A 27768-nucleotide genomic window follows, 5' to 3' on the forward strand; every position below is an offset into this window, starting at 1 on the left:
AATTAACACTTGTGAACTCTACACTATGTTGTTTAATTGTCACACGTTCCAATCACACAACTTAAAGTACCAAATGCGCTGTATGGAGCTTGTGCAAATCGCAATGAAAACATACCACACGTGATACCCTATTTTTAGAACTACAGCGCTGTAGTTGATATAAGCGACATCATCATTTCGATCAAATGAGGGATGCAGAAGAACCAAGGTACTCATGCATGCCTCACAGAAAACGAAAAAAATAATAAAATTAATAAACTAATGAATTTATGTTTACATTTCAAAGACCTATTTTTGTCTGTGTCTGTGGCGACTGTTTGACAACATTGGTCAGAGGTCAGCGTATTTACTCGGATCTTGGGACCTGTTTAGTTTCACAAATTGCGCTTTCCACCCTTTGAGACAGTCCCTGTTGCTGCCTGTAATCCGAAGGATGGACATCGTAGCACTTTACGACAGCTGTCGAGTTGGGGATTTGCAAAAAGTGAAGTATGTTGACATTTCATTATTTCTATGATGTTTAGCGGAGCTCGTTGCTCTTGGCCTTATCATTGAACCACTGTCAGTGTCAGTTCATATGATGTACAGTTAGCTCTGCACATTGTACGTTTTATTCAACTTCCTCGTGATAACGTTTTGCTTTACAACACCAATGCATGAACTTTTATCCTTAATCATCTGCAATATTTAGTGAAATATTATGAAATCTTGAATTCGAATCCATTGACAAAATTTGAATTATTTACAATGTCATGCAACATACAGGTTGCATTATCTGGTTATGACGCTCATTCCCCAAAATACAACTGATACCTGCGACACTGATAGCTAAGTTTCGGTTTCTGACTTAGGTGATGATGATTTTTATGGAGAAGCACGTACAATATGTGAGTGACCCCCTCCAAAATGTATGTACAAAGTAAATGACCCCCCTGCATCTCATGTACAAAATCAATGACCCCCCTTCCCCTTACCATATTTTCTTAGCATAATTTTTGAATATATATTTGTGTACAAAATTGCTGACCACCACCACCCCCTAGTACATGTGTACAAATTTGATGACCCCCACCTCCCCAGAACAAAAAGGGTGACCCCCCTTAAAATTATCATCACCCCCCTTCCTAGCCATAAATTATGCACGGTCCCTTATCCATTTTAAACGTTAGTTTTTATTTATTTTTTGTAATTTGATTCCAGCTCACTGTTTTTGAGTTTATCAATAAAGTTTACCATATAGCTTCCAATAACAAGAATAGCTTCCAATAACGAGAGATGCAGTGGTGTAGCATGGTGGGTAGTGTGTTCACTCATCACAGAGATGACCCGAGTTTGATTCCCACATGGATACAATGTGTGAAGCCTATTTCCAGTGTCCCCGCAGTGATACTGCTGAAAAATGTCTTAAAGCAATGCAAAACCAAACTTATCACTCGCTCATTCCAGTAGCAAGTGTCATTCCCTGAATCCAAACATGCCTGATAATTTCATCACAGTAATCCATTTGTCTTCTCAGCCCCAGCGCTCCCAGTTTGTCAGAATGGGCCTCTGGTCTGGAATATTAGATTGAAAACATAGACCATATGGTCCCATTGCACAAAGCGAGTTCCGTGGTACTTGTCGTAAATCTATGTTATGTGGAACACAGATTTAGTCATAAGCATGATAAGTCACACACAAAGCATGGCAGTGGATTAAATATAGAACTGTATTTGTCTGGTTGAGCTAATTACTTATGGAGATCTTATGTCATGTGTCTCAGCTGAAACAACTCTTCGGAGTTTTGGAATCAAAGGTAATTCCATGAATCACAACATATATATTCAGACCCAATACAGGGGAACCGACATCTGGTGTCTGCTTAACTTGTTCTTCCAAAATTGATTTACAAGTTTTATGTTAAACATTCAAGTGTCAACTGTGGAGTGTTTTATACCAAAGGAACTCTCAGGTCCTTGGGGGCTGCTGCTTTGGTATTTGAATCTACGGACAGCTAAATATAAAAGTTTTACACAATGCACAAATGTGTGTCTAGCATGCACATATGTAGAGAATGGATGCAGAAAAACAATTCACAGCATCCAGAGGAAATTATTCATGAAATATTATTCATTGTACCCACAACACATCTCTTACTTTGCTAAGTGTTTGCTTGTTTCGTTCAGAGCAGTCATGTGCATCATTTCATCCATCAGTCCACATGATCAATGATTCATTCCAGGCTCTAAGGAAGTTATCAAAACGTACAGTTGTTACTTCACGAGACCCTCATAGTGTCTGTAGGGACCGTTAAAACTAATGATTGGGGGTCTCTGGGACCCCAATGTTTGTGAGTCGAGGTAGAACCCTGACTAGGTATATGACATTGAGAGGGCCCCTTCAATGAGTGAGTGATTTAATGCAACTGTATGTGGGAGGAAAGCCCAAAGTGAGGCAGGTCTTACACAATTATGGACCTGTTGGATTTCTTGCTGTGCCATATTAATGTTTCAACACTATTTCTCTGTGTCAGTCAAGATATGGGAATTTACACTAGGGTATCTCCCAAACAAACTACCTGGTAAAATTTCCACCAAATGACAGACATGTTGAAACAAAACATCAGGTTTGCCCATTGTAATAGAACAACCTGGGAGACAAATCACTGCTATAGTAAAGCTGCAAATTCAAAAGTGTGTGAAATAATTCAATAATGGAAAACAGCATATTTTGTATGTGAGTGCTACATTTCAATACAGATTCTTGTACCATTGTCAAACAGTAATACACCATTATTGCTCTTCGCAATATTAAAAAATGCTGCTGAAGAACATGTAAGATAATTTGTTGTTAACTCATTTTTAACTCTCTGAAAATGTTACAGTACCCTTAGATACAATATAACCTGCATTGTGTCAGGTTCAAAAACTGCCCTCGGACCATCTTCTGGAGTAATCACTGAGCTGTTAATTAGCACCCTGTACAAAGTCCCAAACTTCATGCCACAGTCCATATTTTCAAATAAGATTAGTTTAAGTGATGTCAGGAGACAGAAACTATTAAATAACTGTTGTCATCATGTGTCCCCCCTTGTCAATAATTTACTAAGGGACCGTTCATAATTGTGGGGTGTTGATGATTTTAAGGGGGGGTCACCCATTTTGTTCTGGGGAGGTAGGGGGATCATCAAATTTGTACACATGTACTAGGGGGGTCAGCAATTTTGTACACAAAAATATTCAGAAGTTATGCTAAAAACATATGGGAAGGGGAGGGGGGTTCATTGATTTTGTACATGACATGCAGGGGGGTCACTTACTTTGTACATAAATTTTAGGGGGTCACTCACATTGTTTGTGCTTCTCCATAAAAATCATCATCACCCAAACACACACACACACACACACACACACACACCCCCATTGCCATAAATTATGAACTAAGTCCCAATGGCTCTCATTTCAGCATAAACATTGCCTACAATTGTCTAAACAGTCCTTGGAAGCTGTTTCAGTCAATATACATTGTACAAGACTCATCATCATGATTATGGTAGAACCATATGTTAATTTTGTAATAAGCCAATCTTAATGTAGATTCTATCCTCTGTAAACATGATTACACAGTGTATAATGTGCCATTGTAATATCATAATTGCTCACTGGGAGTTAACTCCCATGTTTTCAATCTAATTATGCAATTTTTAATTGATTCAGTAGTCCATTCTTTTTCACTTTTTTAATTTTTAACAACTGGTTATTTTTTTATCAATGTTTTGTTTGAAAGCTAAAATGTCAATGTCAAGAAGAATGTCATACAGCAGAGTGAATTAACTCATTTGTAGAATTAACACATGACTAGAATTCCAAATACTGACCTTGACCTGATGACAAACAAGAAGCATATAAGAATCCACTGCAGTGGAGTATAGAAATAGTCGGTACACATGTCAAAATACTAAACTGGCTTTTAACCTGCCAAGTTTTGGTGAATTAGCTTGTGTTTTACAAGCATGTCAATGAAAAGTAATTGTGATTGTGGGGTTTTCTTTTGCATAATTTATGTGAATACCCAGTTTATCTGGAGAGCCACATTCACAGTCTCTCTCATCAGTAACAACAGAATTTATCCAGCTTGTTAAGAGCAAGTCAAGATGCTTTATCTGAGCTTCAGATATCATCATATGAAGTTGGAGATTGTAAGGTTATTTTTAGCAGTTTTATTTTTTTTCTTGACTACAAAGACAAGTTGCAGGAAGTCCTTTTGTATACTCTCCCCCCCCAAAAACGTTACATATTCTAAAATTTGATTTACTAAAATGAGTGTATATAATACATTTTCTTGATTAAATATCTGTAGAAGCAGATTAGAGGAAACTGTTTTGTAACTCAAAATGAACCGACGTCAGACAAGGACAATGGAGAGAACGTAAAAGGTTAAAAACATGTCGGCCAAACAAAGCAAAACTTATGATGCACGGGATGTTTGTGTTGTGCATGTATTGAGATTTGAACATTGGCTATAAAACACAGGGGTTCTCGACTCAACGAAAGATGTCGTCTGTGAATACTGAAGTGTGAAATAATGCCAAGATTATCCAACGCTCAACGTAACAACGCTATTGGAAGATTGCATTCCATGTCCAGTCAAGCTGAGGTTGCAAGGCAGTTCAAGGCAACCATAAACAGGTTATGGATGCAACTCACAGCCACAGGAAGTGTTTGCGATAGACCAAGTGTTACCACCCCTGCTCAAGATCGATATATCCGGGTTCAACACCTCCGTGATCGGTTTCATTCAGCCACCACAACAGCAGCAAGCATCCCTGGTTTGAGGAACATCTCCAGTCAAACTGTCCTTAACCGTCTTCGGGAACACGGAATCCGCCCCAGACGCCTGGCAAGACATAACGTCCTGACACAACACCACCGCAGAGAACGTCTTCAATGGTGCACGAGATATCGAGTTAGACCAATGCAATGGTGGAGAACCATCTTGTTCACCGGTGAGACCAGATTTCTTTTGAGGAGAGCTGATGGCAGAGCATGTGTCGTCGATGTAATGTACGTTGTCAAAGCAACTGTGTGCAGGAGGCTGATCGCTTTGGAGGTGGGAGTGTCGTGGTGTGGGTAGGGTTAAACCATAACTTCAGGACAGGGTTGGTGCACATTCCTGGGAACCCACATCGTGCTATTTCTAAGACGTCATGGCGGCGTATTCCAGCAAGACAACACCAGACTTCTAGGCACATGTTTCTATGGACTTCCTGCATGCTAACAATGTCATCATCTTGCCATGGCCTGCCAGATCACTGGACCTATCTCCCATTGAGCATCTTTGGGATGTTCTTGGCCGAGGGGGTACGTCAACGTCGCCCCAACCCCAGAGTCACCAGGAACTCCTTCAGGCGCTCCAAGAGGAATGGAGGAACATTCCATGGCTTACTGTTTGCAACCTCATTGCTTCCATGGGACATCGATGTCAGGCAGCGATAGACGCTATGGGAGGGCACACTCGTAACTGAGGGCGTGGGTTCTTTCTGGTGACGTCTATAGTGAAGGGAGCTGTTTTTTCTGAGGGACGAAAGACTTAAGAGTTGTGCACTATACAATTGTTTTGTTGCCAACATCCACTTTTTGTCAACATGACTGATAGCAAAAAATATAATTGTATAAATTTTAATGTGTAACGTTTCTTCTTTTTTTATTTTGTGGAGAGTATATAAGAGTTTTAGTGATATCTCCTCTTGTTTCAGTCATCAAGGGGGATTATGGGGTACCCCAGTGGTTAAAGCGTTCGCTCGTCATGCCAAAACCTCGGGTTCAATTCCCCACATGATTGCCATATGTGAAGCCCATTTCTGGTGTCCCCTGCCGTGATATAACTCACTCACTCAGTCATCAAGGATCAGTGTATTTTGGTTGGAGTTTTAGCATCATATAATTGAACCAGATTCAAGTCCAGGGACAACAGAATGCAAATAATAAACCCAGCATTATCGAGGATGATGTTAGCTGTGTCATGAGTAGATCTCATCAGAACTTTCTTACATAGCAACCCGTGAAGATACAGGTTAGAATAGGTCTTCAGCAGCCCATGCTTGTGATAATGGGCACCTAACGGGATAGGGTGATCACATGACATCGTTTCCTAGTTGCGTTCGTCACGGCGAAGGCCCGGGTTCGAATCCCCACATGGGTACAATGTGTGAAGCCCATTTCTGGTGTCCCCCGCCGTGATGTTGCTGGAATATTGCTAAAAGCGGGCGTAAAACCAAACTCAGTCAGTCAGTCCTAGTTGCGTAGTTCGATGCTCATGCTGTTGATCACTGGATTGTCTGGTCCAGTCTCAATTATTTACAGACTGCCGCCATATAGCTGGAACACTGCTGAGTGCAGCATCATGCATAGTATTGAACAGTTATAACCACATTTACTGCCTTTTACCATAAATATACTCTGCTCAACACAGCTGGTACATTCCCAGTGATAAATATAATGTTTATGTGATTACCACTGTGGAATAAGGTTTGATTTGGTTTCAGGTTCCTAGTGGAAGAACGAGAGGTTGAGCTGAACACCCGAGACAAATGGGACAGCACACCACTGTATGTGTAACTTGTGCTTCACATTATCTCACAAACATATGTTACCTGAATATGTAGCTGGCTGTAACCATGGTAACATGTTACACTGATATGTATTGCTTACTGTAACAGGTACCAGTTGAATTGCCCCAGCTACACAATGCCCCAGCAAATTTGGTCAAATTGACCCGGACTTTTGGTCAAATTGACCCAGCAGGTAGTCAAAATGCCCAAATTTATTTGAAATGATTATGTCTAATATTCTTTCCGAAAGTATTAATAACATGCTCAATACTTGGTATTACAGTGTTTTGTATACAGGAATATTGCTTTTGCTCTTATGAGTTTGCTAATGGAACATATTTATCAGAAATATTACTTCCTAATAACATTTTATGAAGAGTATAATATCAAAGTTGACAAAAACTATGCTTTTATGACATATATTTTGACTACCCCCCTGGGGCATTTTTTACCAAAATTCTGTGGCAGTTTGACCAAATTTGCTGGGGCATTTTGTAGTTTGGGCAATTTGAGTGGTACCCACTGTAACCATGGTAACATGTTACACTGCTATATATAGCTTGCTGTAACCAAGGTAACATGTCACACTAAATTGTATATCACTGTTACCACTGATACATTTACTGTAATAATGTTTACTACCCCTGTTGAAAAAGCTTAAGATTTATATTCTTCTTATAATGGAATAAAAATTCTTTGTAGTTTTTGTTGTTGAAAATATGATTTTACTTGGCCTTTATTCCGTGTATAACACGGGTGGTTCATCGATTGACCCCAAGACCCGCGTTATGGCGAGAGATGACTGTATGTATATAGCTCACCATCACAGTAATCATGGTTATATCCAACAGAAGTTGGACAACTGGTAGTCTAGATCACATACATTGTTTACACCTCTGACAAGTGTAACTTGGCATGGCTCCCACATCCTAAAGCTAAGAATATGCAATCCCGTCTAGATCAAGATCACTTGTAAGTTAGAAAGAGTTCCTAGCTCCTTTTCATCAGTTAGTATGTTTCATAATTAAGAAATAATCTTTTCAAGTTCTGATTCCCCCCCCAAGCATGTTCACAGAGTGGTGCTCTTTGTCCTTGGGGGCGGTGGGGTAGCCTAGTGGTTAAAGCGTTGGCTCGTCACGCCAAAGACCCAGGTTCGAATCTCCACATGGGTACAATGTGTGAAGCCCATTTCTGGTGTCCCCCGCCGTGATGTTGCTGGAATATTGCTAAAAGCGGGCGTAAAACCAAACTCAGTCAGTCAGTCAGTCTTTGTCCTTGTAAGTCCAATAATAATATTAGTTGTTCCCTAAGTAGTATATTTCTGTGTTTTCTGTTGCAGGTATTATGCGTGTCTGTGTGGCCACAAGGAGGTAGTGCAGTATTTGTTAGAGCATGGTAAGTTTATGTGGTCGAAAGTTATAGTGAGTGAGTGAGTGAGTATGGTTTTACGCCCCCAGCAATATGAGGGCAGGAACACCAGAAATGGGCTTCACACATTGTACCTATCTGGGCCAAAAGTAATATATGACTGCTGTTATTGGAGTGTGTTATTGTACAGCTGGTTGAAACAAGGTGTCTGATTCTACTTTCAGTACCTGTATCTAAGAGTGCTTCGTGTATGAATCTATGTTCATAGCAGTTGCCTTTTGTCTGTCCTTCCGTATATGTCTGTTAACATTAATTGCGATACATTTCATCTGAAGCCTTAGTGTCCATGAAGCTGAAATCTGGCATGGATGATCCCGAGAATTTGTGTTTAGGACACAAGCAATGTTGTCTCTTGACAAATCGAAGAAAACATCCACAGTTACGATTTCATGTTTGCCCACTGTTCGAAGACTTTATGTATCATTTAGAGTTTCGAAACTAGAAAGCTGTTTTGATATTTAGGTATTTGAGATAACATTGATGACTTGTCTGTTGTGCTATAGCCCAAAATGAAGCAAGTATAGGTTCTTTTTAGGTCATGAATCTCAGATCAGACTGGGACTCATTTCAATTTACATGGAGTTGTTACTGTCACAAGTGAGGTGAGGTGAAATTGGGTTTTACATCGTGCTTGAGAATATTTCGCTCATATGACGACGTGCATGCGTGTGTATGTGTATGTGCGGCTGCTTGTACTAGCCCAGACTGAAGCTGGTTTTATAATGCTAGCACACTGAGATACCATGCCGCAGTGAAGCATGAATACCCCACTCAGACACATTATACTGACTCCGAGCCGACCAGTCCTTGTTGTACCCATTAATGCCGAGAGCCAGGCAGAGACCAACAAGTACCATATTTTAACGTCTTTTGGTATGACGCGGTGGGGGACCGACCCCCGAACCTTCCGCTCTCCGGGCGGACGCTCTAACCACTACACCACGGAGGCGGTTACTGTCACAAGTACATAATTTTAGAGACTGAGCATTAGTCCAAAAGTAACCTCCTGCTTGTCGTAAGTGGCGACTTAATGGATCACGTGGTCAGGCTCGCTGACTTGGTGGACTCATGTCACCGTATCCCAGTCACATCGATGATCATGATTTCAATCACTGAATTTTCTGGCCTTTCATATTGTTGAAATATTGTTGACTGTGGTACCAAGCTACAATCAAATTTTAGATTGTCATATTTATCAGCTCAAGTTGGAATCATGATAAAGGTGAACTACAACACCTTTTGTGTCTAGTATTTGTCTTTGAAAGAGGGAAACAAAATTTCAAATGAGATGGTTTGCTTGAGCGTCAAGGCTGTTCTGTCTTTTCATTTTGTCATGAGTAGTTGTCTCATTTTTAATGACATACAAGTAAATAACTCTCCATGTCAGCTTTCTTGTAGTTTCCATACCTCAGTGGATATCGCCATGGCAACAGGACACGCTCGTACACACTGAAACAGGTGGCCAGACAACATGAATGAATTCATTCTTGACTGCCCATGAGTGACTGAGTCATCAAGTGTAAAGCTAGCTTTTGTGGATAATTACTCTAACTATATATTATTAATAAGCCTGATGATGGTGCAGATTGAGCACTCTATTATCTTGACATCAGTTAAGATGAGTTTTATGCTGATATAAGCATCAGCGTAGCTAAATTATCTGATGTTAAAGAGGTTCCTTTGACTTGAGCTGCATTGTATTGTATTGGGGTAATTTACATTTTGTAGTTAGCCTTGTTTGTTAATGTTTAGATGCGGTGAAATTTAACTTTATTTCTTGTTCAAGGTTATGGCATATGGTTGTACTATTCTAGAGTGAGTGAGTGAGTTAAGTTTTACGCTGCTCTTAGCAATATTACAGCTATATCATGGCAGAGGACACCAGAAATGAGCTTCACACATTGTACCCATTTGGGGAATCAAACCTGGGTCTTCGGCGGTGACAAGACAAGCGACAGTTTAACCACCATCCCACTAACCTAGACCTACACTCATGGAAACAAATCAGGTAACACATGAAAGTACAAGTGTTCCTTTATTCTTTTCCAGGTTTCTTCATAATGTATGTATTGCACTGTGAGTGAAATTCTGGAAATAAATAGAGGAACATTTTCATGTGTTCCCTTATTTGTTTCCATGAGTATATATAGGCTTAGTGAAATTCTGGAAATAAATAGAGGAACATTTTCATGTGTTCCCTTATTTGTTTCCATGAGTATATATAGGCTTAGTGAAATTATGGAAATATATAGAGGAACATTTTCATGTGTTCCTTATTTGTTTCCATGAGTATATATAGGTTTAGTCAGGGCGAAACAATTCATGGACAGTATCGAGATCTTCATCACCTCTCAAGTGATACGATGCATCAATACAAAATTTATTTTGACTGTATCCCTATATTTGTATGATATAGGTAGACTATACATTGATGTATTGCCACAAACAACGATGTGTCCCGATATCACTTCAATAATGTCAACAATCTGGGTTACCCAAGGCCGACTCTATATGTTACAGACTAATAATAATGTCACATGCCACTGAATGAATGTTTGTAGAGACACTTGAAGACAAACACGGAAGTAAATTCAAAACAAACTTCACATGATCACCACTCAACCGCTGTCTTAGGTTCTTGTATTTACACCAGGCCAGTATTGTATGAGATAGGGGATAAGACTGAACAGCAAAACCTCTCAAACTTTACATGTATTGGTAGATAATAATGGATGACATGATTCCTTGTTTTAACCTAAACAACAAAGTATAAAGATCCATATTGATAGCAAAAATCGACCTGACCTTTTGCAAATTTATCATGAATAGCTATCACCTTCTGTTAGAAATACTGGTAATATCATCAAAACTCTTGCACTGAATTCCTTGTGGTATATGAAATTAATGATTGTGAAATTTTACTCATTTATTTCAAAAGTATTTTTAGTGTTTTAGCTAATGCAATGAAATAAGATGTCAGTGGTTGATATTGTTAGATGAGAAATTGCCGCAGTAACTCAGCAGCAAAAACAACGTCAGTACGAATTCAAAATGAGATAGGCACTGTAATCAAATCATTACAGAAATAGACATAATAAGCGGATCAAACACATTTTTTGTGTACAATATCTTGACACATCAATGAATAACTCAGCACAATTTCAAGACATTACATGAACGTTTGCAGTCCATTCAGACTCTTGACTTCAGTATCTAGTGTGACCACAACGAGCGGCAATAACTGCAACAGAGTCTATGTAGGAGTGCACCAATTGATTGAGGAAGGCCATTGGCACCTGGAACCACACTCTGGCGCAATAAATCGGCTGTGTTCGGCCTTGGTATGACATTATTCAGTCTCTTCTGAATTTCATCCCAACGATGTTCAATTGGGTTTAAATCAGGACTCTAGGCTGGCCACTGCATAATGTTGACACCGTTCTGCTGTAGGAAGTCCCGTGTAGCTCTGGCAGTATGGTCCCGGGTGTTATCATGCTGGAAAATGTTGTTCCGGTGACGTGCGAAATTCGGTATGACGTGGGGTCTGAGAGCTTGGTCGATGTAGCGCACTGCTGTGATGCCACCTCCTCTCACTGGACCAAGGTTCTGGAACACCACAGGACCCACTCTCTGGTTCAGGCCTATTCCACCCCATACCATGATGCTTACACCTCCCCATGAGTCTCTTTCCATAACACATTGGTCTGAGTAAAGCTGTCCACGTCGTCGCCATATTCTTGTTCTGCCATCTGCAGTTGATACGCAGTACAGACGCTCATCTGTGAACAGAACAGTTCTCCATTGCCTGTATCGCCAGTTTTGGTGTTGTAGGGCAAACTGTAGACGTTCACGCCGATGACGAGGGGTGAGGATAGGTCCACGGTAAGGTCTACAGCAATGGAGGGTCCCGCTGTTAAGACGCCAGCGTACTGTATCAGTACTGATTGGACTTCCGTGTGTTCCCACTGTGTGGCGTGCTGTTTCGGATGCCTGCATGAAGGGATTCTGTACATGCTTTTGCACAACATGGCGGTCTTGTCATCTTGTGGTCACCCATGGTCTGCCAGTACGGGGGCGATCATTTGTGGTGTTGGTGGCCCGGAAACGTTGTTGCAGCCTGTAGATGGTCCGAACGTTGACCTGAAAGTGATTGGCAACGGCTTGTGCAGTGGTTCCTCTGAACTGTCGTTAGTCACGGCATCCTGCTGACGTTGTAATGTGAATGTTTCAACCAGGTTTGGGGGTGCATTTTATAGGGCTGGTCCTTGTGAACAGCACGTGCAGCATGAGTTGCACGAAAAACATGGAGAACACCGTACCATCTCTGAGATCAGGTTGCGTTTTTGAGACCATTTGCTGGGTTCCATTCTGAGTTTGGGAAGGAATGTCAAAACTATACAATCAAAACATTTATGACTTTACAGTTATCCATTTCTGCAGAGGAAAATTCCAAACTGTTGTTTCGTTTCCTGCTTAGTATACTATTCACAGTAAGGACAGATTGAGATTAAAATTATTTGATTGGTTGTTAGCTATAGCTGAATAAGTCACTTATGACATCATCAAATGTTAATTTAAAATCAGATTTACATCGCTGTTGATATTAGTATGAATGTATGTATTTCTTTTCAGGTAACTGCTTGTGTAGCATTTAAATCAACATCTCTTAAAATTTTCTCCAGTACATAAAAACTGGCCAAACTAACAAGGACCTTTGGCATTTTCCATATGTCATTTTGCAACTAGGTGTGGTAACAGATTATTAAATTACTGAGAGTACTCATTACAAACGGTTTAATTGCAAAATAGATTTGTCATAAAAACATGTAATTAATTTTGAAAATTTCCCAGACCCACTTTGGTGCTGGAAGATAGCAAATTGATATAGTTAAGCACTTTTAGAACTTGTCAGCAAAATCTGTATTAAGGCATGCGAATGAATGATGCAGTCTGCCTACATCTGGTATGGTACAACAATGGCAGATGACACCATAATACTTGGAATACCTTTACATACCTTTACATACCGAGGGACATTTTCAACCTCAGGTGACATTGTCACTGCACAAACCTTTAAAGTTTAGAAGTTAAAATCACAACAGTTGGCATTTTTAGTTATTGTTTAGTTACTGTTTTAGTGATAATATATGTCAATGCAGAGCTTTGAGCTTGTGATATGATAGTTTAACCAGTAATTGTCAAGTCTAAATGTAATGCTCAATTTGAAAAATAGATATTAAGATATAGTGAATTTACTCAGATGTATGGAACATGTTATCTAACAATTTTACCAGACCACCGGGCTGACTAGGTGTAAATTTAGAACATCCGTCAGAAATCTAGCCCGTCTTGGGCAGTCGGACAGTCCTTATTTCATACACTGTTATCTGCTCATATACACTGTATATCTTTTGCAATCCTGGAATTGCTGCGGTTCTACATATTTGCATCAAATGGCTCAGCCACCCTAGGCAGTCATAACATGTGACGTACAGACAATACTGATACCAAGTCTGATACTCAAGTCCTTGTTATACCCATTAATGCCGAGCACCAGGCAAGGACCAAAATGTGCCATATTTTAACATCTTTTGGTATGACGTGGCCGGGCATCGAACCCGCGACTTTCCTCTCGGCGGGTAGGTGTTCTAACCACTACAGGTGATTTTGTCAACTGAGACTTCCCTGCGTCTATAGTTTCCCATGTGGAACATGCACACTGCTACTTTTCTGATATATTACGCATGTCATTGTATGGTGCTACTTTTAGATATGTTTGGGTAATGCATCTGATCATTGCCTTTTGTTGTAGCATTGACATTATTAGTTGGATACAGAATGACACAACTTTATGCTTCACGTGTAGAGTATGTACTTTTATATACAAGCTAATGTTGTATCGGTTTACAGGTGCCAAGTGTGAAGCTAACACATTTGATGGAGAGCGTTGTCTTTATGACGCCCTGACTGATGAGATCAGGTCCATCCTCAAGAAGTTCAGAGTCATCTCCTCCAGAACTATACGGCGAGATATGTACGAGGAATGTCTACGAAAGTAAGTATCCATCTGTACCTCCTCCTGAACTATACACGGCGAGATATATACGAGGAATGTCTACGACAGTAAATATCCATCTGTACCTCCTCCAGAACTATACGGCGAGATATGTACGAGGAATGTCTACGAAAGTAAGTATCCATCTGTACCTCCTCCTGATCTATCTGTGAGATATATGCGAGGAATGTCTCAGAAGTAAGTATCCATCTGTACCTCCTCCTGAACTATCTGGGTGAGATATGTAATGAGGAATGTCTACAGTAAATATCCATCTGTACCTCCTCCTGATCTATCTGGTGAGATATGTAATGCAGGAATGTCTCACAAAGTAAGTATCCATCTGTACCTCCTCCAGAACTATCATGGGTGAGATATGTACGCGAGGAATGTCACAGTAAGTATCCATCTGTACCTCCTCAGAACTATCTGTGAGATATGTGCGAGGAATGTCTACTGAGAAAGTAAGTATCCATCTGTACCTCCTCCTGATCTATCTGTGAGATATATGCGAGGAATGTCTCACAGTAAAAGTAAGTATCCATCTGTACCTCCTCCTGATCTATCACGTGAGGATATGCGAGGAATGTCTCTGAAAGTAAGTATCCATCTGTACCTCCTCCAGAACTATACTGGGCGAGATATGTATGCGAGGAATGTCTCACAGTAAAGTATCCATCTGTACCTCCTCCAGAACTATACTGAGGATATGCGAGGAATGTCTACGAAAGTAAGTATCCATCTGTACCTCCTCCAGAACTATCTGTGAGATATATATAATGCGAGGAATGTCTGATTTAAAATAAGTATCCATCTGTACCTCCTCCTGAACTATACTGGTGAGATAATGCGAGGAATGTCTACAGTAAGTATCCATCTGTACCTCCTCCTGAACTATCTGTGAGATATGTAATGAGGAATGTCTCTGAAAGTAAGTATCCATCTGTACCTCCTCCTGAACTATCTGTGAGATATATGCGAGGAATGTCTCTGAAAGTAAGTATCCATCTGTACCTCCTCCTGAACTATCACGGTGAGATATGTGCGAGGAATGTCTGAAAGTAAGTATCCATCTGTACCTCCTCCTGAACTATCTGTGAGATATATGCGAGGAATGTCTCTGAGAAAGTAAGTATCCATCTGTACCTCCTCCTGAACTATCTGTGAGATATATGCGAGGAATGTCTACTGAAAGTAAGTATCCATCTGTACCTCCTCCAGAACTATCTGTGAGATATATATGCGAGGAATGTCTCACAGTAAGTATCCATCTGTACCTCCTCCTGAACTATCGTGAGATATATGCGAGGAATGTCTCTGAAAGTAAGTATCCATCTGTACCTCCTCCTGAACTATACGGCGAGATATGTACGAGGAATGTCTACGAAAGTAAGTATCCATCTGTACCTCCTCCTGAACTATACGGCGAGATATGTACGAGGAATGTCTACGAAAGTAAGTATCCATCTGTACCTCCTCCAGAACTATATACGTGAGATATATGCGAGGAATGTCTACAGTAAGTATCCATCTGTACCTCCTCCTGAACTATCTGGTGAGATATGCGAGGAATGTCTCACGAAAGTAAGTATCCATCTGTACCTCCTCAGAACTATCTGTGAGATATATGCGAGGAATGTCTCTGACAGTAAGTATCCATCTGTACCTCCTCCTGAACTATCTGGTGAGATATATGCGAGGAATGTCTCACAGTAAGTATCCATCTGTACCTCCTCCAGAACTATCTGGTGAGGATATGCGAGGAATGTCTCACAGTAAGTATCCATCTGTACCTCCTCCTGAACTATCTGTGCGAGATATGTACGAGGAATGTCTCTGAGAAAGTAAAGTATCCATCTGTACCTCCTCCTGAACTATCGGGCGTGATGATATATGCGAGGAATGTCTCACGAGAAAAAAGTAAGTATCCATCTGTACCTCCTCCTGAACTATATCTGTGAGATATGCGAGGAATGTCTCAAAGTAAGTATCCATCTGTACCTCCTCCTGAACTATCACGTGAGATATGATATGCGAGGAATGTCTCAGATATATAATAAGTAAGTATCCATCTGTACCTCCTCCAGAACTATACGGCGAGATATGTACGAGGAATGTCTACGAAAGTAAGTATCCATCTGTACCTCCTCCTGAACTATACGGCGAGACATGTACGAGGAATGTCTACGAAAGTAAGTATCCATCTGTACCTCCTCCTGAACTATACGGCGAGATATGTACGAGGAATGTCTACGAAAGAAAGTATCCATCTGTACCTCCTCCAGAACTATACGGCGAGATATGTACGAGGAATGTCTACGAAAGTAAGTATCCATCTGTACCTCCTCCTGAACTGTCCTTCACGATCACCTGGAGTGCTGCAGTCTACCAAAACAGGACTCTTTGTTGCCAGACCTCAGTCAGTATCCAACGACATGTGATGACTTGCTGATGACTTACAGAGTATTCAGTGTATATGATTTCAGGCCAATGAGTGAGTGAGTGAGTGAGTTTAGTTTTACGCCGCACTCAGCGTGACGAGCAATCACTTTAACCATTAGGCTAGCTCACCACGCATCAAGTAACACTAAATAACAAGGCAACTGTAACAGTCATCAGAGGTGTCAATGCCCTTTTCCTTTGATTTAAAGTGAGTGAGTTTAGTTTTACGCCACACTCAGCAATATTCCAGCTATATGGAGGCAGTCTGTAAATAATCGAGTCTGGACCAGGCAATCCAGTGATCAACAGCATGAGCATCGATCTGCGCAATTGGGAACAGATGACATGTGCCAGCGAGCCTGACCACCCAATCCTGTTAGTCGCCTCTTACGACAAGCATGGGTTACTGAAGGCTCATTCTAACCCTTCACGGGTTCAGGCCAATGTGTTCCCTTTATGTTGCAATAGTCATGTAAGTTAGATATTCACTCAATACCTCATTTTTTTTAATTGGACAGTAAGATTTAAACTTTCTAGAATATATATACCCATCTTGGGAAAAGTTGACTACCCAGCCTACAGAGGACATCCCTAACAACCCATGCATGGTGTCAGTCGCAAAATGGGAAAATTACTGCGGAGCATATATGCAAATGTGAAAATTTGTGTAAGGAGTAATAATGAATTATCAGATACATTTCCGAGCCAATTTGGAGTCAGACAAGGCTGTATATTAAGCCCTTTTCTATTTACATTTTTCATAAATGAACTAGCAACCCAAATCCAAGAAAACTGTTCAAACGGTATCCAATTACATCCAGATATAATGCAAATATTCCTGTTACTATTTGCCGATGACATCATATTGTTTCCCAGCACAATTAAAGGCCTACAAAGAGAAATTATTGAACTAGAGAATTATTGTGATAAATGGAAACTAACTGTAAACCAGGCTAAAACAAAGATAGTTGTTTTAAAATGGAGGTAAGCTAACCAATAATGAAAAATGGTTCTTCAAGGGAAATAGACTGGAAACAACCACTTCAGTATAAATACTTAGAAGTGCATTTTACCAATCATCTTTCATGGGCAGTACACACATCACAGGCAGCTATACAAGCAAAGAAAATATTAATAGGTATAATAAAATATATACATATTTTAGGTGACTTGTCTTACAAGTCTTTTTTTCAAAATATTTGATGCCAAAATATACCCAATTTTGTTATATGGTGCAGAAGTATGGGGGTTTTAAAACTTTTGATGTCATAGAAAAAGTCAATTTGTATGCATGCAAGAAATTTCTGGTAAAACAGCCACGTCAACTTGTATGGTCTACGGAGAATGTGGAAGATATCCATTGTACATAGAATCAAATGTAAAAATTATTAGATATTGGTTGAAATTATTAACAATGCCCTCACACAGATTGCCAAGAAAATGTTATGAAATGATGATACTATATGATAGCCATGGGAAACGTAATTGGGTAACAGACATAAAACAGTTATTATCATCTATCGGCTTCGGCAATGCCTGGCATGAACAATTTGTAGAATCTCATTCTCACTTTGTCTGTACAGTTAAACAAAGACTTAAAGATATATTCCTTCAAAATTGGTTAACTAGTCTCTCATTATCTAATAAATGTTTTACTACAAAATGATAAAAGATTCCATATATGCAGAACATTATCTTTCAGTCTTGACCATAAGGAAATATAAATCTTCATTAGCGAGATTCCGCTGCTCAGCATGATTTATATGTTGAAACTGGGAGATACCAAGGTATTGAGAAAGAAAGGAGAATCTGCCAAATGTGCAACTTACACGAGGTCGAAGATGAGTTTCACTTTTTATGTGTTTGCCCAGCATACTTAGCGTTAAGAAATAGATAAATAAAGAAATATTATTATGTACATCCTGAAATGCATAAGTTTATATCATTGATGAATAATTCCAGTAAAACACATATAGAAAGATTGTCCATATATATCCATAAAGCTTTTATTCTCCGAAAGAATGTTCTACTACCCGCACATGATTAAACAATGTACTACAGGCCTGTGGCCTTTCAGTATGAAATAAAGATTGATTGATTGACTGGTTGTGTGCTGCAGGATTCGAGAGGGGGCTGCCTACCATGATGTGGTGTTTGTGGTGGACGGTGTGAAGTTTCCTGTACATCGATGTATACTCAGTGTTCGATGTAGCTACTTTGCCGAGTTGTTCAAAACACGATGGCGAGATCGTCAAGAAGTGGAGCTGAAGCATAGCCTGGTTTGTATTCCAGTCTGAATCTCAGACTGATCAGTTATACATTCGTTCGGTTCGTTCGTTGGTTCGTTCGTTGGTTCGTTCGTATCTTACCTACCTACCTACTTACTTACTTATTTACTTATTCGGACCACAGGGAGAATGAGTGAGTGAGTTTAGTTTTACGCCACTTTTAGCAATATTTCAGGAATATCACGACAGTGACACCAGACATGGTCTTCACACATTGTACCCATGTGGGGAATCAAACCCAGGTCTTCGGCATGACAAACAAACACTTTAACCTCAAGGCTACCCCACCGACCCCACAGGGAGCATGAATGTTTTTTACATATTGTAGAGTATGGTTATGGTGCATTTTTAGTAACGAAAGACCGGAACACACGTAGCTATTTTCGTCATTTGTAGATACGTGGCTATAGAAAGATAATGTGAGGCAGGGTTTGTGATAGTGGGGCACAAATATAAATGTATTTATGTATATTTCATAATTGATTATTTATTCAGTCTTATCATTCTGAGTTATATTTGACAATCAGAATAATGTGAATAGTGTCTACTCATGTGTCAGTAAATCACTAGGATCATAGAAGTATGGGTTTTATGATGAAAGAAATAAAATTGCACAATTAAGATTGTGCCAGCTTCGAGTAGCTTGATTTAAACAAGCTTCGAGAAGCTTAGTGGTTAACATGGTTAATTTGGTTGCTCGTCCCACCAAAGACCTAGGTTTGATTCCACTCATGAGTACAATGTGTGAAGCCCATTGCCCCCTCAGTGATTATGCCAGTATGTTGCTAAATACAGCAGATGACCATGCTGACTATCTTGGTGAGAAAAGATCCTCTGAGATATCTCAATATAATTCACTCCACTCCTCTCTACCAAGGTACTCTCCTCTCCACTCCAGCAAACTACTCAAAACTACACCAAATTCCGCTCCACTCCACTCCACTCTCAACTGCTCCCTCCCTCCACTCCACTCTACACAAGGTACTCCATCCTGCCCTGCTTCACCCACTCACTGAGACCTACAGGGCTATGTACTATATACTATGATGTTGTCTACAACTGAGGGATACTTCTATGGACCACTGTCTGATATTACTTGCATTGCATTGCAGGTGTCCCCTGCTGCATTTGGAGCTGTCCTGGACTACATCTATTATGGTAAGATTACAATGGTTTGTTTGTAAAGAAATACTCGGTAAGGAACCACTGCTGTATTATAGGTGGTCTTCTCCTGTTTGGGCTTCCTCTTGACCAGAACTTATCCCAGAACATGCTGTAATGGTTCAGATTTCAATTCACATATAAAATGAAATAATTTCAAGTTGTCATCACAATCATGTTAACTGCTGGATATGGTATATAAACAATTGGTGTACATTTGTGAGTCTGTGACACTGTCAACCATGTTGGAGTGCCTAGATCACGCTGGGGTGGAAGGCTGTTCAAGGAGGTGTAACTTTAAGAAGTCCTCTACACCAGAAGCAACTTCATCATCATTTTCATATTGCTTGCCATACACTCTTTCTTCAAGTTTAGCTGACGTGGAAATCTGTCAGTACCAAAACCATTCAATATGGAGCTCTTTGAGTTTTACTCACAGCAATGTATTGCAGCCATGGTGACAATCGCCTTTTACAAGGGTGCATTTTCCTGGTTGAACAACACACTTTTTGAACATGAGTAGGATTTCTTTGGAATTCAAAAAAGCAAAAGCCATCACCTTACCAGGAGAATGAAAAGATTTTGCCTTCTCCTCATGAGGAAACATTTGATGTCATCTGTTTTTCATTCTGTGGCTGATAATGATGAACCTAAGATTCACCCACAGAAGAAATCACTGAAGAAAATCAGTTAAGTCACCTTCAAAGCAATGTAAGTTCTTACTGGAGGTGATTAACCTGAAGTGTTTCTGATCAGGATTCACAACTATGGCAACCCAGCCTACTGTTCCCTTTGTCATTCATCAGAATGTTCTCAACTCTCTGTTGAGTGATCAATCATCAGTCATACATATTTATCAATTTGTTCCCAGTGTTTGAACATCCTCAAGGCTGTTTCTTCCCCTCTTGAACTTTGCTGCAATCCTTTAAATAAAAGGAAAAGGGCACTGACACCTCTGATGACTGCTACAGTTGCCTTGTTATTTAGTGTTACTTGATTCGTGGTGAGCTAGCCTAATGGTTAAAGCGTTCGCTCGTCACGCCGAAGACCCGTGTTTGATTCCCTACCTGGGTGCAATGTGTGAAGCCCATTACTGGTGTCTGGTGCTGTGATATTGCTGGTGTCTGGTGCTGTGATATTGCTGGTGTCTGGTGCTGTGATATTGCTAGTGTCTGGTGCTGTAATATTGCTGGTGATATTGTCTGGTGCTTGAATATTGCTAATATTGGGAATAAAGCGGCATAAAACCAAAAAGCACTCACTCACTCATCCCTGGTGCTACTTGATGACAGCGCAGTAGCCATTTTTGTCTGTTTTCATCAACAGAGAATACCGAGTCACTTTGATGCATGTAGAAATGTGTGCCTGCTTGCATATTTGGTCCCCAAAATCCTGAGTGTTAAGGATGTTCCATGTGTCCTTGATAGTTAAGGTAAGAAATCCCAGCCACCCTTCATGTGTTTCATGGTACGTGTTGTTGTCTGCAGGTCGACTACAGGCCCATGTCGACATGATACACGAGTGTGTGATGGTAGCCAAACAGTGTCACCTAAACTGCCTCATTGAACAGATTGAAGACAGGATGGAGAAAGATGCATCATTTTGTGAGTATGCATGACCATTTTGTCAATGTCTGTCATTACATCTATAATGCCCTGACTGATTGCTTTGCATGATATATAGTTAAACATTAAAGATCTTACCATGGCTGTAATATTTCAAACTTTCGTAATTATACATGTGATATTTGATTCACAGTACTTTATGCAGGGGCAGACAACATTGGTCACAGTAGTCCACAGCAAGTGTTTATGTAAAATAGCTTGTTGTTTATTTAGATCGTACAGGTTTTAGACTGACAAGCTTGTGGCAATGACTCTCTCTGATATGTATTGTGATTCATGACTGTTGCGGATCAGTATGTAGTTAGACAATGTGATCATGTGATGTGTTACTTGTCCCATGGCAGGAATGTAAGGTGGCAGTAGTACTGAGCAGAAAAATACAGTTTAGCAGTGTCTGTCAGTTTGTATCAGTACAGTCTTTACATTTGTTTTGCTGAGTTGGACCCATCTCCTTTTATACATGACGTCTGTGACTTGCAGTTGTAAGAGAGGATTTATTGCAATGTTTGTGAACTTCTCCTTTCTCCATGTTGGTTGTTGAGTGTATGACATTGTGCTGTATGTACTTCCAGTGTCCATGAAGCCCGGCCTGAAGGTGACGTCGCTGGTGATCGAGCCGTCCCTGGACTCCATGGAACTCCAGATGGACCTCGGCATTCTGGGGGACAGGGCTCTACCGGTGCAACTCAACAAACTGGTACGCATACAGGGACTGATCCACACCTGCTCCAAGTCTACAGCAGACAACAGTTTAAATTCCCGAATTCAATAAATATCCTCCCACTCACTCACACTCACAATACAATGTTTGCCGAAATAAATCAAAGCTACATTTTGTCTGTAGGTTGTAGGAGAGCTGCCGTTTGACCCTGACCTTTCCCAGATCTACCCTGACGTCTGCTTCTCAGTGGAGGGTCTGATGTTTATGTGTCACAAGGTGGGTAGCTTTCTTAACATGGAGGAGGAAAAGGGTAGAGGAGGTCCCCAGTAACCATGGTAACCTTGAGTTGTGTATTTTAAAGATATTAAGTCCCATGATTTAATGTGATGTATGTGATGCAGGTGTTTCTGAGTGGACGCAGCGACTACTTCAAGGCCCTGATAGAGGATCACTTTGGGGAGACAACTCTCCATGGGAACACTGACATACCAGTAGTGACATTGCACGACATCACGCCGGAAGTGTTCGACCGAGTGGTGCAGTACGTGTACCAGGATGTCTGTGAGGTAAACGCCAGGCATGAGGTCAATGTAATTATGTACCAGTAGAGACACTACACAGCTGCTAGAACTACGTCATGACTAATACTTCTACAGCTACAACTCCTTCAATGACATTTGATACAACACATATTTCTTAATGTTTCACCATCTTCATGTCTCAGTAGCTGTGTTAAGTGTCTCGTGGTAAAGTGTATCTGTGGTATCCTGAATAGTCCCTCCCTCCCTGTTCCAGCTGTCAGCGGAGAACGTGTACGAAATCCTGTGTGTAGCTGATCTCTACATGTTACCCGGGCTGAAGAGACTCTGTGCCAACTGCATGAGCGATTACATCGACATCAACAACATAATCACAATTCTCAGGACCTCCAGGCTCTTCAGTTTACGGAAGCTAGAAAATGAGTGTGCAGAGTTTATAGCAGAAAATTTAGAAGAGGTGAGTTCAGTTGGATTTTGAGTGTTTTTGTGTTTATAATAATAATAATAATAATAGTCCATTTATATTGAGCGTTTGTCCATGCACAATGCATGCTCAAAGAGCTGGCATATTACCCCTGGCCAACGAGTACAGAACACTCCATGTGGAGAATACAACCGGTTGCCTGTCAGGCGCTCAAGGTTCAAATTCAGACTACCATCGTATCATACCAGGTACCTAATTTTACTGCTGGGTGGACAGAGGCAATTTTGAACAAACTCACTTGCCTAAGGTGAGACCACATGTGTCACATGTGCTTCGTTGTGGGGCAGGACTGAAGTCTTAGAAACTTTCAGCAGTCAAGCTGCCAAACACGGTCACCCATCTGAGGACTGTCCGCGACCAACGTTGCTTAACTTCAACTGATTGTGACCTGAGCTCTACTCACAGGACCACACACTGCCATGGTTTTGTGTTTTGAAATATTTCATATTTGACCAGACAATTGCTCATTGTGTGTATTTTAGCAGAATTTCTGCAAAATGTCTTACAAGTCTCCTTGCAACCACACCCTGATCACACATCCAAAGTTGGTTACTGGTTATGACAACTATCAAGTACTTCCTAATTTACATAGTCATAATTATGAGCTAGAAATGGGTTTTGTGTGATACTGAATTCAGTGACAAGTTGTACCTGTGGTCTTCCAAAAGTGAACTGGCAAAACTAAAAATTGGGGTTTTTGATCATTTTTGGACTCCCCTGTGTTTGGTGTTCAGCAACCAATGTCGTTCAACAACCAATGCTTGTTGTTAGAGGTGATCGGGTGGTCAGGTTCACTGACTTAGTTGATACATCGTATCTGTTGTGAGTCAATCACTGGAATGTCTTGTCCACACCTGACTATTCACAGACCGATGCCATATACCTGGAATACTGCTGTGTGTTGTGTTAAACTACAAACAAAGAAATTTCCGATTGAACTGAAAGAATCTTTTCACAAGAAATGATAAATCATTATTTCATATTTGTGTGATGGTACTGTTACATTTTCAAAAACTGTTATTATGCTGCTGCAAATCAGCAAATAAATTGCAAATGAGTTAGCTTCATTTGATTAGCTAGCCAAGCAATTTCTATCGTATGTGTTTCATAACTGGACTTCAAACTTATGTCAGACCCCTTAACAGACTTCTGGTTCCAGATAACAGAATATGTATATAAAGTACAAACAATTCATTTACAATGCGTATATTTGTACTTAATTGACGTGAAGTAATAACAGAAATGTTAAATAATTATATTTTAGTATTTATCAATCTGGCATGTTATTGTATCATAAGGTGCACATTTTTAGAAAGTATACAGAGTAAAACCATTTAGACTGACTGACTGAGTTTGGTTTTACGCCGCTTTTAGCAATGTTCCAGCAACATCACGGCGGGGGACACCAGAAATGGGCTTCACACATTGTGCCCATGTGGGGATTCGAACCCGGGTCTTCGGCGTGACGAGCCAACGCTTTAACCATTAGGCTACCCCACCGCCCCAAAGCCATTTAGAAGTTGCAGCCATTGACAGCTGAGACCATCACTATATGGTGGCCACTCTAAGAACTAGACTATCATTCCCAACCCAATGTAGCTAGTGTAAAAGAGACCTATACCTTCCACAAGGCAAGGTATGATAATGCTCCACCCTTGTGTCTCCCAGGTGATTGCCCAGGACGACTTCATCAAACTAGTGAAGGAGGATGCAGCCAACCTCCAGGAGCGCCACGAGACGGACACCATCGACATCATCGATGAGGTGCGCTTCTACATCACCAACTTCATACGGACGTACAGCGAGATGCAGGAGGCTAATGAGAGGCTGAAGCTGATTGACGATCTGCTGGAGGAGCTGTATCTGGAAGGATGAACAGACACATACATTCATCCATCGCTACAGACGGACACATACATTCATCCATCACTACAGACAGACACATACATTCATCCATCACTACAGACACATACATTCATCCATCGCTACAGACAGACACATACATTCATCCATCACTACAGACAGACACATACATTCATCCATCACTACAGACACATACATTCATCCATCACTACAGACAGACACATACATTCATCCATCACTACAGACAGACACATACATTCATCCATCACTACAGACAGACACATACATTCATCCATCACTACAGACAGACACATATTCATCCATCAATACGGACAGACACATGCATGCATTCATCACTGCAAGCATACATTATATGTACATCCAATACACAAAACCACCACATACATACACATCCAGTACACAAACGTGTAACACAAAACAACCAATACACCAATGATTCAATACACAGTTGTTCATGTACACTAGAAATGGCTGACACACCAACTGGCAGCAGTACTTCCATCATGCAGCAGTGATGTTGAGATGGCCAATGTTAGAATTACACAGTATTCCATGTAATACTTTTCTGTATTATATGATAGAAGATATATGCAACCAGCACTGTGGACAACCTGTTCAAATCATCATCAAAACATACACCTATTTGTGTTAGTAAATTGTGCATGAGGTCTGGGGCGGGTATCTCTGGCTGGTTAATCACATCAGATACATCTTCCCTAGGCAAGGGAGGTAACTCACGTTTAAAATCCTGTAACCCATGCTGGTATTTGAGAGCTATAGTTTGGCTAGACTAATAAGTCTGTCCATAGTCCAATCAAAATCATGTAGTGAAATCAACATTTGGTTCCTAAACAATATTCCAGTGCAGTGTCTGGCATGTGTACTAGCAATTGTGCATCAACAGGTATTTTCCAAACCTTTTCATGTTTTTTATCAGGGTGCTCAAGTGATGTGGTGCTCTCTGTGAAGTAAAGTGCAATAGTCATCTTGATTAACAATGAGATAGTCTTGACTTTGGAAACTGATTGGTCAATAGGAGAGCAGATCTCTAAATAACCACTTGTGGCTTGATGGCAGAGCAAGGAAATTCCACCCACCTTCAGCAAGGGTGGAAACCAGACTCTCACAGTTACCTCCCCTGCCTCAGGAAGCTACAGAAGATATTGTACAATGGCAGTAACAATATACAAAATGGTTATTTCCCGCAATACATGGTTGTGGGATATTTTTAAGAGAAAGCATGCATTATTCCTGTGTTTATCATTAACTGAACATGATTAATGAAATTGACAGATGTAATTGTAAAGACCTGTTAATGGCAGGTACCAGGCAGTGTATATGGACTGGTACAGCCCTATTGTGTGTTGTGTGAGACACCACCTGCTGGCCTAGTTCCAACACATAGTATGAATAGTTTACACAGTAGATGCTAATACATGGCTTGTGATATTGGCAAGGGCTTGTTTTATCATTTTAGTATTTGTAACACGTTACATTAATGATGCAGAAACAGTTGAATAATCTCTGTATCAAATAATTATATTCTTAAAATAATCAATGTTTAACGTGTAATTACATTCACCGTACTTGTTTAGAAAACAAGTACAATGCTGGAGTGAACGCACAATATATTCTGTGGTGCCAACTGATGTTGTGTGTTCACCATGTTGAAACAGAAGCGAAGCCTCTTCTCAGATCTCCTTGTACAGTGGTGTACCGAGCTAGTAGGTATCAGTGTACGGAGCTTAGTGAAGTACTTGCTAAGAAACCTCATTTGCATATTTAACAGATGTTTGTTGTTTGATGGTTATGTTTATTGGGATGATCTGTGGCTTTGATTGTGCTAGCCATTAAATAATGTACAAAAAATGTTGGGGAACATTAATTTTTAGGGGACATTTATATGAAATAGTGTGCGCAAAGATTTGTCCCAAAGTATATATGATCCTGTGCTTGTTTTATTTGGTATGATGTAGATGGTTTGACAATTTTGGACTTAAGTCATGACGTAATGACGTTGCTGAATACATCGTTGATGTAGTGTATGATTCCATAGTCGCATCCTATGAATGTATTCTTGAGTTCATGTAACAGAGGAATACAATACCTTTTGTTTAAAAAATCATGTTTTGAATTCAAATGGTCAGGTTTTTTTATGACAAAGAAATATCCGGTCAGACAGTTCATGATCTGATAAAGTTGCAACAGTGACAGGTGGGAGTGTTTTTAATATGCATATAATCAGAAAAGTTAGTGACAGTAGAGACAGCTTTGTATGTTCAAGTTCCCCTGATTTAATGATCATCAATACCAAGGGAGATGTGATGTTAGGCACATTGTACTGTGATATATTTGTAATATATTTTGTTACAGATCTGGTTGTATGACTCATAAAAAGAAATTACATATTTACAGATCTAGACCCTGCATACACTGAAACCCTGTTAATGTGGAAAGTCTGTCTTTCTGTGAAACTTCCTCCTTCAGGAAGTGACCATGTGCATACTGGATCTGGAGAGTGAAGGGAACACTTTTTATAACAACTTGGGTGTCAGTCGCATGTTTGACTTCACCATCAATCTCAGTCATGTACACAATATCCTAATCCATTG

The 27768-nt window shown here is 40.3% G+C and overlaps 1 protein-coding gene across 1 annotated transcript; it reads left to right on the top strand.

Annotated features, from left to right (window-relative positions):
- The first annotated feature begins 321 nt into the window (after positions 1-321).
- On the top strand, positions 322-25234 carry LOC124290415 (ankyrin repeat and BTB/POZ domain-containing protein 1-like). The gene is made up of 12 exons (XM_046727117.1): positions 322-489; positions 6524-6586; positions 7929-7984; positions 13928-14072; positions 18634-18793; positions 19915-19960; positions 21451-21567; positions 22161-22285; positions 22433-22525; positions 22651-22815; positions 23045-23245; positions 24941-25234. Exons 1-12 carry the CDS (start codon positions 434-436, stop codon positions 25145-25147), a joined length of 1434 nt encoding a protein of 477 aa, XP_046583073.1. The 5' UTR covers positions 322-433; the 3' UTR covers positions 25148-25234.
- Positions 25235-27768: the final 2534 nt, after the last annotated feature.

The sequence above is a fragment of the Haliotis rubra genome, unplaced genomic scaffold (genome assembly GCF_003918875.1).
Source record: "Haliotis rubra isolate DU_JTF1 unplaced genomic scaffold, ASM391887v1 Scf464, whole genome shotgun sequence".
NCBI classification, from domain to species: domain Eukaryota; kingdom Metazoa; phylum Mollusca; class Gastropoda; order Lepetellida; family Haliotidae; genus Haliotis; species Haliotis rubra.